At 47.3% G+C, this 3,126-nt stretch overlaps 1 protein-coding gene across 4 annotated transcripts in view; it reads right to left on the bottom strand.

Moving 5' to 3' along the window:
- EEF1E1 (eukaryotic translation elongation factor 1 epsilon 1) overlaps positions 1 to 2,359 on the bottom strand; it is a 35,807-nt gene extending 33,448 nt beyond the window's left edge. For 3 of the 4 annotated variants that reach the window (XR_003676683.2, XR_008615831.1, XM_007102164.3), the window contains exon 1: positions 2,226 to 2,359. Coding sequence is in view for 2 of the 4 variants with exons in the window: in XM_007102164.3 (XP_007102226.1) it covers positions 2,226 to 2,312 (87 nt within the window). In the remaining 2 variants the exon portion in view is untranslated. The remainder of the gene's footprint in view (positions 1 to 2,225) is intronic. The other variant, XM_007102162.3, reaches the window with a different exon arrangement.
- Positions 2,360 to 3,126: the final 767 nt, after the last annotated feature.

Raw genomic sequence — 3,126 nt, 5'->3', positions numbered from 1 at the left:
GGAGAAAGGAGGGGGGGGGGGGGGGGGGGGGGAGGGAGGGAAGGAGGGAGGAAAGAAAGACAGGAAGGAAGGGAGGGAGGGAGGGAGAAAAAAGAGAGGGAGAGGGAGAAAAGAGAGAAAGAAAGAGGAAAAAAAAGGACTCACAACTGCTGACTGTGGGGGTAAAATGACAATTCTAGAAAATTATTTGGAAAAATAAATTATCCACAATCCTATCACAGGAACTCAAAAAATTTCCGGTTACTTTCTCATCTAATCATTATATCTTCCAAGACAGGTAAGTAACTTCCTCCTTAGCTTACAGATAAAGAACCAAGGTCACCAGGTTTGTAACGGCAGAGTCAGGGTTTCAATAAAGTACATCTGGCTGGAAAGTTCAATCTCTTTCCTTTGCGCAGCCTAAGTAGACAAAACCTCGTGCAGCTGCAATCACGGGACACATTCCACTTCACATTCATCTTAAGGTTCCACAGTCTTCAAAGTGATCACTTTCAATGGCTACATAAATAATATTCCAATGTGCTGATGTACATAATTTAATAACCATTCTCCTAGAGCTGGATTCCTGGATTGTTTTCAAATTTTTATTATCGATAATATTGCAGCGAATGCCTTATTGCTGGCTATTGCTGTCAGTTGTCTTACCCCAAAATGAATAAATCTTACCATATATCCTCATCCCTTTCCCCAAACACATCAACGAAAACCTTCAATAGCTGTCCTCTGCTTAAAAAAAAAAAAAAAAAAAGAAAAGAAAGAAAAAGAAAAAGAAAGGTTTAACTAAAGTAAAATAAGAAACCACACTCTGAACTCCACAGCCCTCGCAATTAGGCCTCGAACTACAACTCTGGGTTTACTTTGCATTGCATCATCCATCGTATTGCTCTACTTGTTACCCCCAATTACCCAATCTTTCGTAATTTACTGGTCTTACACACTTTAAACGCCAGCTTTTCATGTAGTTTACAAACTCATTTTTAGAGTCAGAATTAACTTTCTCTCCCACACTCCTCAACAACGCTTTCCTCCATTTAGCAGCTCTTCTGCTCTGATTAACATGAACTGGCGATGACTACTTCTCATACTGGATCATAAGCTCCCTGAAGGCAAGATTCATGTTTGGCAACGTTCCCTCAAAAAGAGAAACCAAACCAGGGAGTGGGGCAGAAGGGGAGGAATCAGCAGGAGAGTACAGAGGCAAAAGCACAAGCTGGCCACTCGGCCACTCTGGCTCCAATGCCTACCCTGCACCCATCAGTGGGGCTGGTCTCAGGCAAGTCATGTTATCCTTTCCAGACTTCAATCTAACTTACGTGTAAAAACTACAATACGACTGCTCTGGAGACAAGATTTTAAGATGGACCAAATGAAGAACAGAAAAAGTCACAGCAAAAACCAAGTATCAACTAGAAAAAAATCTCAAAGGGGCAAAAAACGTATATAATCCAAAGTAGTCTTCCTACGTTTTCCTCTGATATACATTGATTCCTCCACCGCAACCACCCACCTAATAAAACACAAACGTCCTTCAAAGCCCTCAGAAATCTGAGTCTTTACACCCCACCAGTTAACCTCCAACAGCGGAACTTCCCCCCTCGATCTCTGCACGCTGCACACTGACCTTGACCTCACAAGGCCTCAGAAAAACCGAATCTCCCAGATTGCGCCAGGACCCACTACGTGATCGCTCATACGCCTACGCTGCGATGCAGCACTTTTCAGTACTGTAACTAAGACAGCTGTAATGTTTGTCCACCCAGCTAAAAATCAAGCTTCCTGAGGGGAGGGGCATGTCCGCCTCGACCACCTCCGTATCCCCCGGCCTAGCACGGTGTACTCGGCACCCCGTTTGCTCTCCGCAGTCGCTGCGTAATTCTGAATGAAAGGTACTGTTACAGCAAATGCTGTCACTGAACGCACACGCGGGGCCTCCAGCTCGGTCTACCCGAGGGCTCTCTGAGGACCCCCTTGCTTTCCCAGGACGGCATGATGATGACAATTTCGCAGGAGGAAAAGTTCAGGCCAAGCCCGAGAGGAGCTGGTGCCCCCTCCTCCCTCCGGGAGCCAGGGCCGCAGGAGGAGAGCCGGCGGCGCAGACACGTTGTAGGGAGGAGACGCGCGGCAACCTCGCTCCGCCGCCTCCGCCCGCCGGCCCGGTCCCACCCCGGCTCAGCAGGCAGCGCTCCCGTCCACCTCTCCCCCTCCGCGCTGCCTCGGCTTCTCACCTGGCGCTCGCCCTGAGCGCTGTACTTGTTCCCTTTACTCAGCCCCAGACACTTCTCCAGCAGCGTCAACTCAGCGGCCGCCGCCATCTTCCGGCCGAGCTCTCGGCAGGGGCAGGACCGAGTCAGCAGGGGTCTCCTGCATTGGCTGAGAGGGACGTCCTACTCCCACAGACGTCCCCGGCTACTGGCTGAACGGAGGGGGGCGTGGAAGGTGCGCCCGTGCGCAGAGGCGGGGCTAAGTGAGGGGCGGGGTCGAAGGCGGGTCGGGGGTGGTGTGACAGGTGGAGAAGGAACTAGCAAACCTCAGCGCTCCAGCTCAGGGGTAGCAGTAGAATTCTGAATTTAAAGATTATCAAAGAACACTGGGTACGTTAGATAGTGTCAAGTAATTTGTATAGCCCACTCAGCCATTACTAGTTTTAATGATCTTTATTTGCAATACCAAAAGATATAATAGCGATATAATTTATGTATATATATTTATGTGTTTTATGTATATTTATGTTTAATTTATGTATGATAGTGATACAATTTATGTAGCTCTTGGTATATAAATAAACAATGCACAAAACGCTTTCTCCCTAAGATATTCTAACATCTTCAAAGTAGAAAATGGGTAGTATATGATGAACTTAGAATATTTCCAAAAGTTTTATGAAAAATAATTTCCACATTGAAGAATGAAAAAACAACGTGTGTATTAGTCTGAGAGAAATGGAAAGGAAACACAAGGTAGTTCACCACTAAGTCAGAGATATAGTTTAGTGGGGAATGCTGTCACTGTGTGACACCTTCCCTACCCTAAAATACGTAAAGAGTTAATTATGGGGCTTCCCTGGTGGCGCGGTGGTTGAGAGTCCGCCTGCCGATGCAGGGGACGCGGGTTCGTGCCCCGGTCCGG

This window comes from Physeter macrocephalus, chromosome 18, assembly GCF_002837175.3.
Source record: "Physeter macrocephalus isolate SW-GA chromosome 18, ASM283717v5, whole genome shotgun sequence".
Lineage (NCBI taxonomy): Eukaryota > Metazoa > Chordata > Mammalia > Artiodactyla > Physeteridae > Physeter > Physeter macrocephalus.
This window is presented reverse-complemented; position numbering and strand designations above follow the sequence as displayed.